Below are 17,685 nucleotides of genomic sequence, written 5' to 3' on the forward strand. Positions count from 1 at the left end.
AGGAGGCGAACCCATTAACAACCTGCGGGTGAGCAGAGGAATCCGGAGAAACACGGAGACGCTGCCAGAACATGTGGGACGCCAAGTGTGGATGACATCTGCGATCGGAGGTTCTAAACATAACGGGATACGGGTAAGTCTGTTCTCTCAAACTGTGTGGGACGCCACACATGGAGACAGACAAACTATGAGTAAACCAATTTTCATATGTATGTGAAGTAAGAAAGGAACCATCTCGCAATTCAAGTACTGTCTATATCCCAGCAGTAGTGCAGTCACGGAGGAACTGCTGTGGCTCTGTTTCGAAACGCAGCCACCTATTACCATTCCCATTGCGGCTAGATTAGTGCTGCACTATACTGCACCTCTCACCATTATTGCTGCTATTATTGCCAATATTGCCAAAATATTGCTGCCATTTTTGCCAAGACAGTACTGCTGGATTATTGCTGCTATTTTTGCCTAGACACTGCTGTTAATGTACTGTTGAAATATTGCTGCTACTTTTGCCAAGACACTGTTGCTAATGTACTGCTAGAATATTGCTGCTTTGTTGCTAAAACACTGCTGCCAAGGTATTGCTAGAACACCGCACTGCTTATATTAATTTTCACTAGCAGGATATTTAGCTAGTGGGATTTTATATGTTATTTTTATCTGTCTGTGCATATTGATCGAATTAATATATATATTTTTAAGAAATATATCCTTACTAAATGGTTTTTCTATGACCCCATAAATAGAGTCAGATAAACAAAAAATGACCCAGGGTATCCCCCAGAACGGGTAAGGAACAGTGCCCACCCAGTATAACCACAGGGGATACACCTAAAGTATAACTCGGTAAAAGCTCCCGAGTGAAACAGCAGAAACAAATAGAAAGAGAGCTCATAGTACCAAAAATATATATAAATTTTATTGAAGCATGTTAAAAATGACAAAAAAGTAAATAGAAATAGTACATAAGATGCCATAAAACAAGGTGATGAGAGCGGAGAACAAAAAAGAGCGCCACCCTGGGGAGAAAAACACACGTATATGGAGATGGAAGGATATGGTAAAAATGATGTATAACATGGGAACAGAAAGTACTGGGTACAGTGCCCAACCCATGAAATAAATAAGAAGATAATCAAACCATAAGATGCCAGGTAGAGCAAGGTCATCTCATGCACCCCCAATGGCAGAATGCAAACACATGAAAGATGAAAGTATGTTGCATTAAGAAAAGCGAAGTGCAAGTGGACCGAAGAATCACACAGCCAGAAGGGGGCAGCAGGAGACCGGAGCTCACCTGAACAAACCGTGTGTAAAGAGACCCAGGGTGGCGCTACCCCAACGCGCGTTTCGGCGTGCCTTCGTCAGGCACGCCGAAACGCAGGCACGACGAAGGCACGCCGAAACGCGCATTGGGGTAGCGCCACCCTGGGTCTCTTTACACACGGTTTGTTCAGGTGAGCTCCGGTCTCCTGCTGCCCCCCTCTGGCTGTGTGATTCTTCGGTCCACTTGCACTTCGCTTTTCTTAATGCAACATACTTTCATCTTTCATGTGTTTGCATTCTGCCATTGGGGGTGCATGAGATGACCTTGCTCTACCTGGCATCTTATGGTTTGATTATCTTCTTATTTATTTCATGGGTTGGGCACTGTACCCAGTACTTTCTGTTCCCATGTTATACATCATTTTTACCATATCCTTCCATCTCCATATCCGTGTGTTTTTCTCCCCAGGGTGGCGCTCTTTTTTGTTCTCCGCTCTCATCACCTTGTTTTATGGCATCTTATGTACTATTTCTATTTACTTTTTTGTCATTTTTAACATGCTTCAATAAAATTTATATATATTTTTGGTACTATGAGCTCTCTTTCTATTTGTTTCTCCCATAAATAGAGTGCCTGCCCGCTACTACTACTACTTGTTACAGACCAGTTTATTCAGGGACACATTTCTGGTCAATGCGTTCATTTTCTGGCCCAGTGGAGGAATGTGTCTATCAACAGGGACTGACCCATTCCTATGCAGGAAATACTGGCTTTTAGATGAAATACATACAGTATTTTCAGGAGGAGAAAATTTAAAGTCAGTTTTGCTTGAGTCTGTATTGGAGTACTTTATGCCGTATTTATCAAATGTCTCATGTTACTTTATAAATTTGTCTTATTCTTAGACCTAACACTTTTGTCTAGAGAAGCTACTCCAGTTTTCCTACTCCATCCTCTTACTGGAGTGAGAGTCTGACTTTTTTGTGACTTTTTTTTTTTAAAAGTCTCAATGATAAATCTGGAGTGAAACTCCTTTACATAGTTAACCACACCCACTTTTCCACCCACATTACAAAACTGCGACTTTTTGACGTCAGAATTCTGAAGTAAAGGTATGATAATAGTATTTATGTACTATGTATATATATATATAAGATTTATATTGTAGCTTTACCCAGGATTAGGGATAGCTAAAGGCTCACGGGCTCTTATGCAAAACTTCAGCTTGGGGTCCCCTCCCTTGCTACCCTTCCTAAATTTCTAAATAGATCACCAGCAGTCTATCGACACAACATCCAACAGGACAGTGAAGAGTTTAATATAAGGATCCCTGGTGGCAAGGGCCAATGATAATATTTCTGGTTGGGGGGCATTAAAAGGATTAATACTGCATACCTGGGGTCCAATTGTTATTCACTTCTCCAGGCTCCAGCCTTATCTGGGCTGTAGTTTCCTGTTTCCTCCCTGTACTAATCACAGTTCTCTCTATGATTGTGCCAAACGATTCAGGGACACTTTGCCTAATCCAGAGGTGGCCTGTAGGTCCTCTGACTTAGAAGCCTGGTCTCAACTGCTACCATAGTTACCCCTATAGCTATTCCACTAACCAGAATATGATGAGTCGTAGTAATTGTAACTCTTTTAAAAGAATTCTGAAAGTATTACTATGCAATGAATAAAGCATTTCAAATTAACAATATGTATGCAATAAAATATTGTTGTTTTTATGTATACTCATTGACAAAAAAAAAAAAAACACCCAGATACAAACATCAGATTACTGCAGAACTCAGGGTTATGTCTTGGTTTTGCCACAAACATAAAATTAGTTCCCCTGCTTCCCTGTAAAATGTCCCTCAGAGGCTACTTTTGGGTAGTGTACCTCTGACAGATCGTTGACTGCTTGACATGCCTCTATGACACACTTGAAGACATGTGGCCCAGTTGACAGACTTTGAGAGAGGATGGCTGTTTTGACGAATCTCCCACTAGCTAGACAGTTCTGACCTAGCTGTTAAAGAGGACCTTTCACCGATTCTTATCCTATGAACTAACTATACAGATATGTAGAGCGGCGCCCGGGGATCTCACTGCACTTACTATTATCCCCGGGCGCCGCTCCGTTCTCCTGCTATGCCCTCCGGTATCTCCGCTCACTAAGTTATAGTAGGCGGAGATACCAGTCCCTAAGTTATGGTAGGCGGAGTCTGCCCTAGCGCTGGCCAATCGCAGCGCAGAGCTCACAGCCTGGGAGGTTATTTTCTCCCAGGCTGTGAGCTCTGCAATGCGATTGGCCAGCGTTAGGGCAGACTCCGCCTACCATAACTTAGGGAACGGAGATACCGGAGGACATAGTAGGAGAACGGAGCGGCGCCCGGGGATAATAGTAAGTGCAGAGAGATCCCCGGGCGCCGCTCCACATGTCTGTATAGTTAGTTCATAGGGTAAGAATCGGTGAAAGGTCCTCTTTAAGAGGTGTTTGGAGCAGTGGTTATGTGAAGGCACACACACATGACGAACAGGCTCCGGTCAGTCCAGACATAGCACCAGTAGATTTTTTTGATCTGTCAGTAAACACAAGCAGCTTCCACAGTTTCATTATTCACCATTCAAATACAGGTGGCACCTTCAATACACAACCCTATCTCTGCCCGGACCATTACAGGTGCTTAGTGAATAAAATTTGGTGTCACAGTGCCTATTATGTGTTCTCTCATTGACAGCTAGCTACTGTCATCTTTGTTTGCAGTGGTGTTGTGAATGAGAAACCTGGAGTACAATGGAGTGTAACAGTATCATCTTTAGTGACGAATCCAGGTTCTGTTTGGAATTTGATGTCGGTCAAGTTTGAGTATGGAGGGTTCCTGGTGAGCGGTTCATTGCTGCCTTAGTTGTGGAGTGACATATTGCCCCAACTGCTGGTGTGATAATCTGGGGAGTCATCTCATATGACAGTTGGTCACCCATAGTAGTGATACAAGGGACACTAACAGCTCTGCAATACGTGCAGGACATGCTACAGGCACATGTGTTCCTCTCATGGCAGGGCTTCCAAATGGCATTTCCGGACGGATACTGCTCACCCACACACAGCAGCGGTTTCCCAGGAATGTCTCCCCCAGATTGTAACACTTCCTTGGCCTGCCTGGTCATCAGATCTATCACCAATCGAGCATTTATGGGACCAGATGGGATGCCAGCATCAGCAACCTACAAGTGTTTAGGATATACAGGCCCAGCTGCAACATCTGTGGGCAAATGTGCTGCAAGATACAGAACCTGTATGCCTCCATACCCAACCGTATCTCATCTTGTATCCAAGCTGGAGGCGGCCCAGCAGGGTACTAGAGCTTCCTTTCAGTTGTACAATTCCCCAATAAACCTATCGTATCGCTGTAATATTGCAATCACTTACATTTATCATTATACTCACAAAGCCCCCGCTGCTTTTTGTCCCTCTGGCCCACCATCTCCTGCATTCCGAGGTGGACTAACATGCTCAGTAGCTTCTCTGCTGCCATCCCCTCAGTGGTGGTGCAGCGATTTCATAGAGAAGCAGGTAAAGAGGTTTCAACACCTTTAAATAATTCGATCCTATTGATAAATTCATGGAAGTATGGTATATACAGTGGAAATAAAAAGTCTACACACCCGTTAGGCTACTTTCACACTTGCATTCAGAGCGGATCCATCTGCTCCCTGCACAGACGGATCCGCTCCTATAATGCAAACGTTTGGATCCGTTCAGAACGGATCCGTCTGCATTATAGTTTAGAAAAAATTCTAAGTGTGAAAGTAGTTCAGACGGATCCGTCCAGACTTTACATTGAAAGTCATAGGGGGACAGATCCGTTTGAAGATTGAGCCATATTGTGTCAAATTCAAATGGATCCGTCCCCATTGACTTACATTGTAAGTCTGGACGGATCCGTTTGCCTCCGCACGGCCAGGGGGACACCCGAACGCTGCAAGCAGCGTTCGGGTGTCCGCTTGCTGAGCGGAGCGGAGGCTGAACGCTGCCAGACTGATGCATTCTGAGCGGATCCGCATCCACTCAGAATGCATTAGGGCAGTACGGATGCGTTCGGGGCCGCTTGTGAGCCCCTTCAAATGGAGCTCACAAGCGGAGCCCCGAACGCTAGTGTGAAAGTAGCCTTAAAATGTCAGGTTTCTGTGATGTAAAAAAATTTGACAAAGATAACTAATTTCAGAACTTTTTCCACCTTTAATGTGACCTATAAACGGTACAACTCAATTGAAAAACAAACTGAAATCTTTTAGGTAGAGGGAAGAAAAAATATAAAAATAAAATAATATGGTTGCATAAGTGTGCACACCCCTAAACTAATACTTTGTTGAAGCACCTTTTGATTTTATTACAGCACTCAGTCTTTTTGGGTATGAGTCTATCAGCATGGCACATTTTTACTTGGCAAGATTTGCCCACTCTTCTTTGCAAAAATACTCCAAATCTGTCAGATTGCGAGGGCATCTCCTGTGCACAGCCCTCTTCAGATCACCCCACAGATTCAATCGGATTCAGGTCTGGGCTCTGGCTGGGCCATTCCAAAACTTTAATCTTCTTCTGGTGAAGCCATTCCTTTGTTGATTTGAATGTATGCTTTGGGTCGTTGTCATGCTGAAAGAGGAAGTTTCTAGCAGAAGCCTGAAGGTTTTGTGCCAATATTAACTGGTATTTGGAACTGTTCATAATTCCCTCTAGCTTAACTAAGGCCCCAGTTCCAGCTGAAGAAAAACAGCCCCAAAGCACGATGCTGCCACCACCATGCTTCACTGTGGGTATGATGTTCTTTTGGTGATGTGCAGTGTTGTTTTTGTGGCAAACGTATCTTTTGGAATTATGGCTAAAAAGTTCAACCTTGGTTTCATCAGACCATAACACCTTTTCCCACATGCTTTTGGGAGACTTCAGATGTGTTTTTGCAAAATGTAGCCTGGCTCGGATGTTTTTCTTCGTAAGAAAAGGCTTTCGTCTTGCCACTCTACCCCATAGCCCAGACATATGAAGAATATGGGAGATTGTTGTCACGTGTACCACACAGCCAGTACTTGCCAGATATTTCTGCAGTTCCTTTAATGTTGCTGTAGGCCTCTTGATAGCCTCCCAGACCAGTTTTCTTCTCATCTTTTCATCAATTTTGGAGGGACATCCAGTTCTTGGTAATGTCACTGTTGTGCCATATTTTCTCCACTTGATGATGACTGTCTTCACTGTGTTTCATGGTATATCTAATACATTCTTTTGTACCCTTCTTCTGACTGATACCTTTTAACAATGAAATCCCTCTGATGCTTTGGAAGCTCTCTGTGGACCATGGCTTTTGCTGTGGGATGCGACTAAGAAAATTTCAGGAAAGACCAACTAGAGCAGCTGAACTTTATTTGGGGTTAATCAGAGGCACTTTAAATGATAGCAGGTGTATGCTGACTGCTATTTAACATGATTTTAAAAACATGGACACCGGCAATGTGCGTTCCGCATTTTGAGTACCGCACATCGCCGGCACTCTCATAGAAAATGCCTTTTCTTGTCAAGAATAGGACATGTTCTATTTTTTTGCGGTACAGAAGTGTGGATCCACAAATGCAGACAGCACATTCTGGCCCCATTGAAAATGAATGGGTCTGCACCTGTTCCGCAAAATTGCGGAACGGATGCGGACCCATTTTGCAGACGTGTGAATGGACCCATACACTGTGTGTGCAACAAATATACAGTATACTAATGTAACGAAGATGTTTATATAAAGGGGTGATCTCGTTTAAAAGGGGTATTACAGTTAGAGAAAGTTATCCTATCCACAGGATGGGGGATAACTATTAGATCGGTGGTGGTCCCAGCAGTAGGTCGAGGTGGTCCATTACCTCGTGGAGCCCCCCTGAAATGGATGGAGCAGCTGGTCGGAAATGCATACTGCCCTTACTTAGGTCATTAAGGCTAAGCCTCATGCACATGACCAGATATGTTTTGCGGTCCACAAACTGTGGATCCCCAAAACACGCATACCGGCTGTGTGCATGCCGCCATTCTCTTTTTCCTTTCAATAGAAATGTCCTATCCTTGTCTGCAAACGGAGAAAAGTATATCTTTTTTGCAGGACAACGGTGCGGACATACGGACGCGGACAGCACATGGTATGTTGTCTGCATTTTTTGAAGCCCCATGTAAATGAAAGGTTCCGCATCTGATTCTCAAAAAATGCAAAACAAAAATACATTTATGTGCATGGGGCCTAATCCAGTGCTTTCATCAGAGCTTTTATGCAATGTGAATAATGATCGTAGCATTGTGCTCATGATGTATGCTAATAAATTAATGAAAACCACCTTGACTTTTACAAGTTCTCACTGGCACGTTCTCTCTCTCTAGGTATTATCCCAGCGGAGATGCGTTTGCCTCTGGCTCAGATGATGCTACGGTAACTGTGATAACTGTATAGGATGCTGTGGGTACCGCAGGTCCATATGATGTGCAGCTCCTACTTTTTTGCACATTGCTTGTGTATTTGCTGCCTTTATTGGCAGCCTCAGCTAGTGTGCAACCTCAGACAAATATTTAGGCAAGCTAATGTATGCAGAGCTCTAAAGTCTGCTTATGTTTGTACATGACTTCAGGCCTTCTAGTGCTTTATAAATCACTGCACGGATCCCTCCTCCAGAGCATGCGCTCATATATGACACCTATGCTTGCAGCTACCCTGTAATTTCTACACACATACTTTTAGATGGAATCTGTCACCAGCGACTTTCCTACCAAACTGTTTGCATAGAAACACTGCTCACCTGATTAAAACGCTGCTTTTCTTTTGTTGATCAGAGGCTTCGTTCCGAGTTATGATACTTTTTCTTAATATGCAAATTGGGTGTTTGGTGCAATGAAGGCATCACCATTGCTCTTGTTGCACCCAATCTCCACTCCTTTCTGTGGCCAACCCCTCCCTTGATCCTGTGATCTGGCCACAGAAAGAAGCGGAGCTTGGGTTCAATGAGAACAATGGTGGTGCCTAATTTACATATTAGGAAAAAGTATTATAACTTGGGAACTACCGTAAGTCTCGGATCAGCAAAAGAAAAACTGCGTTTTAATCAGGTGAACCACAGCTATACGAAAATAGTTGGCTAGGGAGGTTTCTGGTGACAGACTCCCTATAAATCTGATTTAAGTAAAGGGCTAGCTCTTCATGCTTTGACACATAACATGTACAGTATATTACCTCTATAATGAACTATCAAAAATATTATATTGCAACAACTGCCAGTTTCTATACTCTTGCTAATTTCTAATTACTTACAGCTTTACAAAGAACTGCAAATGTAATGAAAATGATTAATGCCACAATAGGAGACTATCCAGTATATCTGACTTGCCGAGAGGACTTTGTCAGGACCATAGGGACTTAGCTAGACCCTCAAATTAGCGGGACATTATGCCATATTACCACACCTATGTAAAATAATTCTCAGTTAAGCAGAGTAAATAGTTTTTGGATCCTTCTGCTTACATGGCAATAAAGACAACTAAATATTTAGGGAGCAATTTTAAAATGAAGACCTGGTATTAAGGAGACATTTTACATTTTATTGCATTGATGGACACTGTTTTGCTTGTCTGGTTTGTGCTGTATTTGACTTATTCAGTTCCTAATGTCATTTTATTAAATGCTATAAGGAAAATAGTTTTTTACTTCATATTGCATTAAAGTGTTCCCATAGGAGGCATGAAGCTAGTGAATGTCTGCTGATAAGAGTGGGGCAGGGATATGAAAAGGTTATTGTGGTGCTGTAATACAGTTTGTCCTTATTTCCACTCATTAATTGCCCCCTTGGTATAGCACAAATAAAGTGCTCTTCCAACTGCCCCCTGTTCACAGTGTGTAGCTGTATATCCCTTTAGGATGATAAAAGTTCAGTACCTCTAAACATATCTGTATTCAGTATTAGCGGGAATGTTCTGTAGACCAGAGATTATATTCGTGAATTTCCTACTGCATTTACAGATGATTGTTTAGGGGGATATGCTACTTTTTGATTGACCATAGTCCAGCCCAAGTTTTAAGTCATTTTAACATTGCTAAAGGTTGAAAAAATGTTGAGCTAACATTAACTAATGACTCAATATGTATTTTATCTACAGTGTCGTATGTTTGATCTCCGAGCGGATAGAGAAGTCGCCATCTATTCCAAAGAGAGCATCATTTTTGGAGCATCAAGTGTTGACTTCTCCCTTAGTGGTAAGTTCTCCTTTTTCTTACCTACTTACATATTACATACTATTTATTATTACCTACTTACATATTAAACACTACCTACATATTAAACACTTACCTACTTACATATTAAACACTATTTATTATTAACGATTAGCACACCGTTCTCTCCATTTCTTAATTATGACTCTTTCTAGGAAACATGGATGACAAGAAATTAAGTTTACCAGACTTTGGTTGGTAATCCAGCCTAATTACAAGCGTGGGAGATGTATGGGCTGGTTATATGGAGGCCACAAAAGACATAAGTCTTGGTGACCTACTTGCCTCCACCACCCATTCTCCGTAGTGGCCATTCGATGATCCTATCTAGGCAAGGAGGCAGAGAGCTGGCCAGGCATCTCTTATCTCTCCCATTTGAAGTTGCTGGTTCTGATGCCTCCACAACTTGCATAGACTTCCGAGGGCCAACTCTGCTATATGCGACATAATAGGAGGTCAGGCTTAGAGGTAGCATGAGGACCACACCAACCCTAATCTAGCCCTGGATGTATCGCTTTACAACTAGGCAAATTTGCAATTCAGGAATCTGGGAAAGCTGAGAGACTACTACTACCTATGGGCTTATAATTATTGGTCTTTTAGGGGCATTAGTAGTTTGTTCTGATTTATACTCTAGTATCTTGAGCCTCCAGACACTGCACATAATACCATTCAGTAAAAGCAAACATATATAAAAGCTTTTATTGGTGTTAGCAAGAAGGATACCCCTAGAATGTGCAGATTATGTCATTTATTTTGCTGGAAGCAATTAAACTGCCTTTGTGACAAGAGACTGCTGTGTGGATGCATGTTTTTTTTTAGGTATTTCACATACAGCTTTTGTACTGCGAGCTCATTGCTCAGTAGCAACTGCATCCAGTCAGCACTTCTCCTTCACTCTCCAAAACAGCTGTCAACAGTTAAACTGGAAGGCAGGAAAATTCCAGTGCGATGCTTTGTAAAGAGAAAAGCATTCAGTTACTGGAATAAGACTCTTTGGATAAGCACGTTCCTGTAATAATGAATCACAGCATGTAAATGAATGGCTCTCGGTAGCCTTCAGAATTATGTCTGGTCATGTCTAGATGTGATGTCCCTTCTATTGATGGTGTTTACAGGAGTTTACGTATTGTGGAGCAGGTCACGTGCCTGGTATGAGGCTCTTGTATGGGGAGAGGTAATTCCTGGCTGGTCTCACCCCTTTTGCTATTGAGCGTCAAGAACCTGTGCTGGACCACATTCTTCGGAGGAACTATATAGATAGGGGTTCAGGGAGTGACCCATGAGTCAGGGAAAGAATTTGCAGGCGGATCAAACAACAAGCCATGCTTTTCTGGATGGAAAAACTAGCACTATTATGGTGGCTCATTTTGATCTTTGTTGTGAGGGCTCCTCTGTATGTTACTGGACAGACATCTCTTTATCAAGTAACATGCATTATACGCCATTAATCTTAATGTTCCTCCTGGTTCCTCTGCTGCAGGCAGGTAATCTCTCTTCTCATGGCATCTGCTCTGCATCCTTCATTTGTGTATTCTGTAGAGGGGTCTGTGTTGTACAGCACCTGTAAGGATACCATATAGGAGATCAGATACTTATCACCACAGGATAGGTGATAGGTAAGTATCTGTTCAGTTGGACTGTGGGACCCCTAACAATCATAATCCCAGCAACCACTCCTCCACCGATCAGATACTTATCCCTTATTCTGTAGATAGGGGATACATTTCTAAATTGGCACAACCTCTTCAAAGAGGGTGTCTGGTAAGATAACATTTTTGTATTTTGGGCACAATGGGTTAAATTGGCCTGTTAAGCCAGTCTTTGACAGCAGAAGTGAACCGCCTCATCCAGTGATTGGCTGAGCAGACATCTCCAGGCATTTCCTGCATGTTGAGCTGGGACCAGTAAGTACAGACTAGAGGGGACCCAGTAAGTTCAGCAGTGGTGTTAGATCAGTAAGGGGATGCATATTTTTTTAACCTACTCTCCCCATTATCTAAAAAATGGTATCCAGTTGGACAACTCTTTTAGGGCTACTTTCACACCTCCGGTGTGAAACTCCGGCCAGACACAAACCACAGCATGCAACGCTTTGTGTCTGGCCGGGTCACCGCTTGTCTGCGGGCATGTGTATAAATGTCAGCCGGACCCTATTATACTTAATGGGGCTGGCGGACATTCCGTCCGCATCCAGCAAAGCTGGATCTAGAGATTTCCGGCAGGCTGTTCTCTGGACCGGGAGCTGTGAAAGTAGCCTTAGGCTGTAGTTAAGATATTCCTAATATCTGTGAGGTAGACGGAAACCATTGTAATTGTAATAGTCTATAGCACCAGGTCTACATTCGTATGTTCCTCATTGCAACACATATGGGGCAATTTTCATTAGTGTGTGACTACTTGTAGGTAAGGCTTTATAATTAGAATGGTTTCTACTTAAAGGGGTTCTCCAAGAGTATAAAATGTCCCCTCATGTGCCGAGCACCCCACATGGAATATACTTACCCCGCCTGCCATTGGCTGCTCTCCCCCGACACCGGATGCGGGGACCAGGAGGGGCGCCGAGAGCGGGGACCAGGGTAAGTATATTCCATGTGGGGTGCCTGGCACATGGGTGGACATTTTATACTCTTGGAGAACCCCTTTAATAACTCATATGCTTGTTTCAGGTCGGCTGCTATTTGCTGGATATAACGACTACACAATCAATGTTTGGGATGTCCTAAAAGGAAGCAGAGTCTCCATCTTATTTGGTCATGAGAACAGAGTGAGCACGTTGCGTGTGTCTCCAGATGGAACAGCATTTAGCTCAGGATCATGGGATCACACTTTAAGAGTAAGTTCATTTTTCTGTCCATACAAAATATATGCTAGGAGTCACTTTGCATAAATATTTTTCAAATGCCACAAAACCCCCATCATTTTGTCAGACGCAGTGCTCCCATAACATTAACAGCTACAGCAATCACATAATGGCCACAGTATCCTAATATAAAAAAGAACAATGCCTCCATGAAAGAGAGCAACAGGTCCTTCATAAAACTGCCACAGTGTCCCCATATTAGTAACAGCCTTAAGTACCGTATTTTTCGCCCTATAAGACGCACCGGCCCATAAGACGCACCTAAGTTTTTGAGGAGGAAAATAAGAAAAAAACATTTTTTGGACAAAAGGTGTGCTTTTGGTGGGTTTTGAACTAATGGTGGACTGTGCATGACACTATTATGGGGATCTGTGGATGACGCACGATTATGGAGGGGATCTGTGGATGGCGCTGTTATAGGGGGGATCTGTGGATGGCGCTGTTATGGGGGGGATCTGTGGATGGCACTATAATGGGGTGGAGGATCTGTGGATGACACTGTTATATATGTGTCATCCACAGATCCCCCCCATAACACTGACACTGTTATGGGGGAGATCTGTGGATGACACTGCTATATATGTGTCATCCACAGATCCCCCATAACAGTGTCCCCCCGCCGCTCACAGCAGTATTTCTAGTAATCACTACTCTAGTAACAGTAATCCTTAACCTCTTAATAAACTTAACTAAAGTTGCGCTCTCCCCTGTATCAGCACTTACTAACAAGCATCCGGAGCAGGCAGAGCGGCTGGCAGCGTTACGTCACTCACTAACGTCGCGCGCCTGCTCCATTCATAAAGTGGGAGGAGCAGGCGCGCAACGTCAGTGAGTGACGTAACGCTGCCAGCCGCTCTGCCTGCTCCGGATGCTTGTTAGGAGGTGCTGATACAGGGGAGAGCACAACTTTACTTAAATTTATTAAGATGTAGTGATTACTAGAAATACTGCTGTGAGCGGCGGGGCCCGGTGTAAGAGTACAGTGACTGCACCGGGCCCTGCCGCAAGTTCCCGAAATCCAGCCTCTTTTCCCTCCCCGCTGATAAATCGCAGTCTGCGATGTAAAATGGTGCGTCTTATGGGGCGAAAAATACGGTATGTCCACAACAGTCACTACCACACAGCACCCACACGAGACACACACCTTTTAATAAATTAGTTGCATCTTCTGCTGGACTGGAGTAGATTTCTGGTGTAATGTGCACTAGTTTTATGGCACACAGGTTTTTAAGTTGGGCTGCAGAGATCCTGCCCGTGGGCTGCCTCCTCCTGCCCACACTCTACTTTTTGGACAAGAGTCGATGGTGTGAGCAAAAGCTAAAAAGCTGCATATTTTGTCTCAAAACAGCACTTGCAACAAAACTTGCAATCTTTCTATGCCAAAAAACTTGGATAGAACATTAGTACATGACCCTCCAGAGGCTAAACAGTGACAGGTTGCAGGTAACTTCTTCCTCCATTGCCTAGCAAAAGTAATCTGTGGTGGATCATTCCTGACAAGACAGATGTGTGGCATTTCGGGATGGTGTCGGCATTCAGGGATTGCAGATTTGGTGGTGTTTGGAAGCCATGGGTAATACACTTTAGTCAACCTTAATATTTATTCACTAGTTTGTGCAGCTTCTCAGCTATATATTTATAGGTGTTGGTAGAGTAGTGGTACATGTTTATCAGCAATGGGCATCACAGCGTCTTATAAGAAACCGTCAATTTTTACAAATTGAGATGGGGATTTAATTATATTTTACTTGTGCCTTGTTCTCATAATTTCTCCATATTTTTCCACTTTCCCACAGATCTGGGCTTAATCCAATCTATGAAAAGGTCGAATCTTGAAAGACTCTTCAGTCTCACTATACTGGAACAGATAATGCAGGTCACTGCTATGGGTACACATTGTTTTGTAGCATATTACTGTCCTCAAAGTTTACAGGTACTACCGAAAATGGCCAGTTTCAGCCGCTTGTGCAGTAAGTGAAGGTATCCGATGTACGTATTTAAAGGTCAGACCTTTCTCAGTGATTTCTCTTGGCTTGTCTGGATTAGTTGATTTAGGTAATGACACTGTATAAAGCCAGATTTACACTTGAAGACATTTACAGACACCAGTTTGTGAGAACTCTTCCCATCCTTAGACCACAAAGAGATGCTGTTGATGGAGGGCTCCTATCCTCCACTTGATACCCTATTCCATTACTTTCTCAGATGGTTGCATTGTGTCAGTACTGGGCTATGTTAGATCAGTTTTCCTATATGAAATGGTTTGTGTTTGTTACCTTAAAGGGGTTGTGCAGAATTCCCTTACATTTTAAATTCCCCTCTCTCTCTGCTGGACCTGTGAAGGGAAGCATACATACCTGCTCCCTGCTACTTGGTTCCAGTTCCCTGGGTCCAAGTTGTCTTCACTGTACTTTATCCTAAATGGATGGGGTCATGTGCGCCTCTACAACCAATGACTGCCGCTTGGGAAACTGTTTACACACGGGTGCAGCGATGACATCATTGATCCAGGGAGCTGGAACCGAGCAGCAGGGAGCAGGTAAGCATGCTTCCTTTCACAGGTATGGCAGGGAGAGGAGGGGAATTTAGAATTGCAGGGAATGCTGGACAACCCCTTTAAGGGGTGTTGCTTTTTTTGCAGTGAATAAACTATTATATCATTGTATCTAGTTAGTTGCCTTGACAGTCACTCAATAGACTGTGGGTACTCTAATTAGAAGGGAGTTGGTTCTCTTTTCAGTTACTGGCAGAAATGACTAATTCCTGAACCACTATGGTCCAAATATAGATTTTCTGTCCCTTTTTATTTTATATAAAGAAACTAAAATAGATCACCAATTACATAATGTGTGTGGGAAACGAAAGACAAAGCCCTTAATTTTTGCTGATACGTTGGAAAATTCACTTCTCTGCTTCTTCACACAGTTCCAGTCAATATAACGGAGTGACAATAATTATCCTAGAAAGCATGTAGCATTATGTAGCATATTCTTTTCTATTACATGAACATGATATATATATATATATATATATATATATATATATACACCTTGGAATTTTCTAACCTTTATTGTATTTACTTATATTCATATATCTGCATGAATGAGACTATACATGAATACGTGACATGGTATCATCCTGCTTCACCTAGCCACATGGACTCATGGCAAGAGCAGTACATTTCATTGATAGCACAACTGGTTAATATCACACCCTGTATGCATATATATAATACAACTAAGAGGTTCATTGAGCGCTGAACCTAAAAATGAAAGAAGTAGTATATAAAATACAGTACATTATAACTTCTAATTCCTTATTTGAGTGAAGTGCTGAAGCCTCAGAACCCCTTTCCATTACAGCTTAGCATAACATATATATTGTGTTCCACATACATTCACTGCTATAAAGAGTATGGTGCCCTGTGAAAAACTGACTACAGTAAAAGACAAGTGCACTACATGATGTATGTATGTTAACTGTGTCATCACTTCACTAGTTCCCATACAGCAGGGATGCCCAACCTGCGGCCCTCCAGCTGTTGTAAAACTACAACTCCCAGCATGCCCGGACAGCCTACAGCTATCAGCCTACAGGAGGGCATGCTGTGAGTTGTAGTTTTACAACAGCTGGAGGGCCGCAGCTTGAGCATCCCTGCCATACAGAAACCAATAGCAATATCTTATAGATCCTCAGGCAGAAAGCAGAAGTAGCCTTCATTCTCAAATGGTCAGTACAAACATGGCTACCAGCGCCTCTTCAGCCAAACTGTAAAACATATGTGTGTGTACATGATTGTTCAGGCTCTCTTAGAGTGTACTTCCAAGTTCATAAAGAGTATAGAGTAGGACTTTTAGAAATGTTGCTGTTAACGCGCAGCACGGTCGGACCTAAGTCTGCACTTAAAGCCACACACTTTAGCAAGTTCTATAGGATCCTATGGTGGTGGCTCTCTCACTGAAGACTGTAGCAACCCGCGGCACAGACCTCGGCCAGACCCTGCTGCAGGTTAACAGTAAAATTCCCTAATACAGTGATTTACAAAAACAGTTAAAGGGAATCTGTCATGTTGAATATGGTGTCTGAGCTGACAGCAGCATGTTATAGATCAGGAGGAGATGAGAAGATTGATATATAGTTTTATGGGAAAAGATTCAGTATAAGTTGAATTTATTCATTTAAAATCCCATTAGTCTGGGCTATGAAGTCAAGGAGGCGGTCCTATCAGTGACTGACGGCTCTCTCTGTATACACAGTCATAGAGGGAAGGCTGTCAGTCACTGATAGGACCGCCTCTGTGACCTCAAAGCCCAGAATGAATGGGAATTTAAATGAATAAAATACAGGTTCTACAGAATTTTTGTCCATAAAACTATATTTCAATCCGTTGAGCTCCTCCTGCTCTATAACATGCTGCCTGCAGATTACTTTGCATTTTCATGGTGACAGGTTCCCTTTAAGTCCTGCACTATAATCTTTTTCCTTATGAGACTAAACCTTCCTACTGCTGACTTTCCTACTGTAGTCAATTGGAAGTCTATGAAGGCCATTAAGAAGTGTTTTAGTCACCCAGTTACCCATCTGCCTACATACATAGACTCTTCTCAGCTCTCCTCTTAAAGCCCTCCATACACATTAGACTATTGTCAGTAGAATCTGCCATTTTCGATGAGACTGGCCTATAATATAATGGTTATGTGGACCTCCAGACTCACTCCCAATAGATAGGTTAGAGAAGGCTCTGACACGTTTAATATCAAGGTGCGATCTTTGTGTTCTCCAGGGAGATAAGCCGTCACCAGAGGGGTCTGGCAGCAACTAATCATTGCCAATGAGAGATCAACCAATAAATATTGAAGGTGTATGGGCACCTTTACTCTACATGTCTGTCAATCTTGTGTATGTTACTGCCATATTCTCACCCTTATGTCTTCTAAGCATACTTGGATTAGTACACAAAGGGGAAACATTCCTTCACTGAGCTATTCCCTGGAGAGAGAAATACCCTCTCCTTCTTTTAGGGAGTCCAAATGCCCCAAGTGAACACTGTATAATAATATAATAAGTAATAAATAACATAGCATTAAAATATTAAACACACTCCTAATACTAGTGAAGACACTATTAGAAAGTCTTCTTTACTCATAGATGATGAGTACATGAGCCACCCTTCTAGATGCCATTATGCACCTTCAGATAACCCTGGATTGATCAAACCTTGCACTGAAAATACCCATTTACTGTATTTATGGATCAACCTTGAGCAAACACTTACTTACCTGCCCGGA

General features: G+C 42.7%; 1 protein-coding gene across 1 annotated transcript in view; it reads left to right on the forward strand.

Moving 5' to 3' along the window:
- The window catches only part of GNB5 (G protein subunit beta 5), a 44,496-nt gene extending 29,085 nt beyond the window's left edge, over nt 1–15,411 (forward strand). Inside the window, exons 8-11 of the mRNA XM_040413961.1 lie at nt 7,656–7,704; nt 9,420–9,516; nt 12,204–12,370; nt 14,194–15,411. Of these exons, the coding sequence (XP_040269895.1) occupies nt 7,656–7,704; nt 9,420–9,516; nt 12,204–12,370; nt 14,194–14,205 (325 nt within the window). The 3' untranslated portion in view covers nt 14,206–15,411. The remainder of the gene's footprint in view (nt 1–7,655; nt 7,705–9,419; nt 9,517–12,203; nt 12,371–14,193) is intronic.
- The last annotated feature ends 2,274 nt before the right edge of the window (nt 15,412–17,685 follow it).

The sequence above is a fragment of the Bufo bufo genome, chromosome 1 (assembly GCF_905171765.1).
Source record: "Bufo bufo chromosome 1, aBufBuf1.1, whole genome shotgun sequence".
NCBI classification, from domain to species: domain Eukaryota; kingdom Metazoa; phylum Chordata; class Amphibia; order Anura; family Bufonidae; genus Bufo; species Bufo bufo.